Source organism: Camelina sativa, unplaced genomic scaffold (assembly GCF_000633955.1).
Source record: "Camelina sativa cultivar DH55 unplaced genomic scaffold, Cs unpScaffold09805, whole genome shotgun sequence".
NCBI lineage: Eukaryota > Viridiplantae > Streptophyta > Magnoliopsida > Brassicales > Brassicaceae > Camelina > Camelina sativa.
The window spans coordinates 1-399 of NW_010930861.1; the positions used below are offsets into that span (position 1 = coordinate 1).

Below are 399 nucleotides of genomic sequence, written 5' to 3' on the forward strand. Positions count from 1 at the left end.
TTCACGAACCTTATCAGGATGAAGATAGACTTTATCACGAAAAATCAAAATCACACCAGCATCATCAAGAACACGAGCAAAAGCATGAGCTTCATCAAGAGATCTAGCGATACCTAAACCTTGAGAAGCTTCAATGAGTGTACTGTAAGTAACCATCTCTTTATCACCCATACCAATAAGCTTCTTCTTCATATCTTCAACATTCACTAATCTCATTAGCTTCTTAGCTTCAGAAACAGTCATATCCACCTTTTTCTCATCATCTTCCTTAGATTCAACGTTGAGACACCTATACCCACCAAGCAAAGTCCTAACCGGAGAAGCTTTACTCACCGTTGCGGACATAGCCGTACGTCTCACTAAACCCACCACCGACCACATCGTTTTTGATCAAAAAAA

General features: G+C 40.1%; 1 protein-coding gene across 1 annotated transcript; it reads right to left on the minus strand.

Moving 5' to 3' along the window:
• Window positions 1–9: 9 nt before the first annotated feature.
• Window positions 10–381, minus strand: LOC109131961 (calcium uniporter protein 5, mitochondrial-like; the record flags this gene model as incomplete). Its single annotated transcript, XM_019243123.1, has 1 exon — window positions 10–381. A coding segment is annotated over exon 1 (372 nt), but the record flags the coding sequence as incomplete, so codon positions are not given.
• Window positions 382–399: the final 18 nt, after the last annotated feature.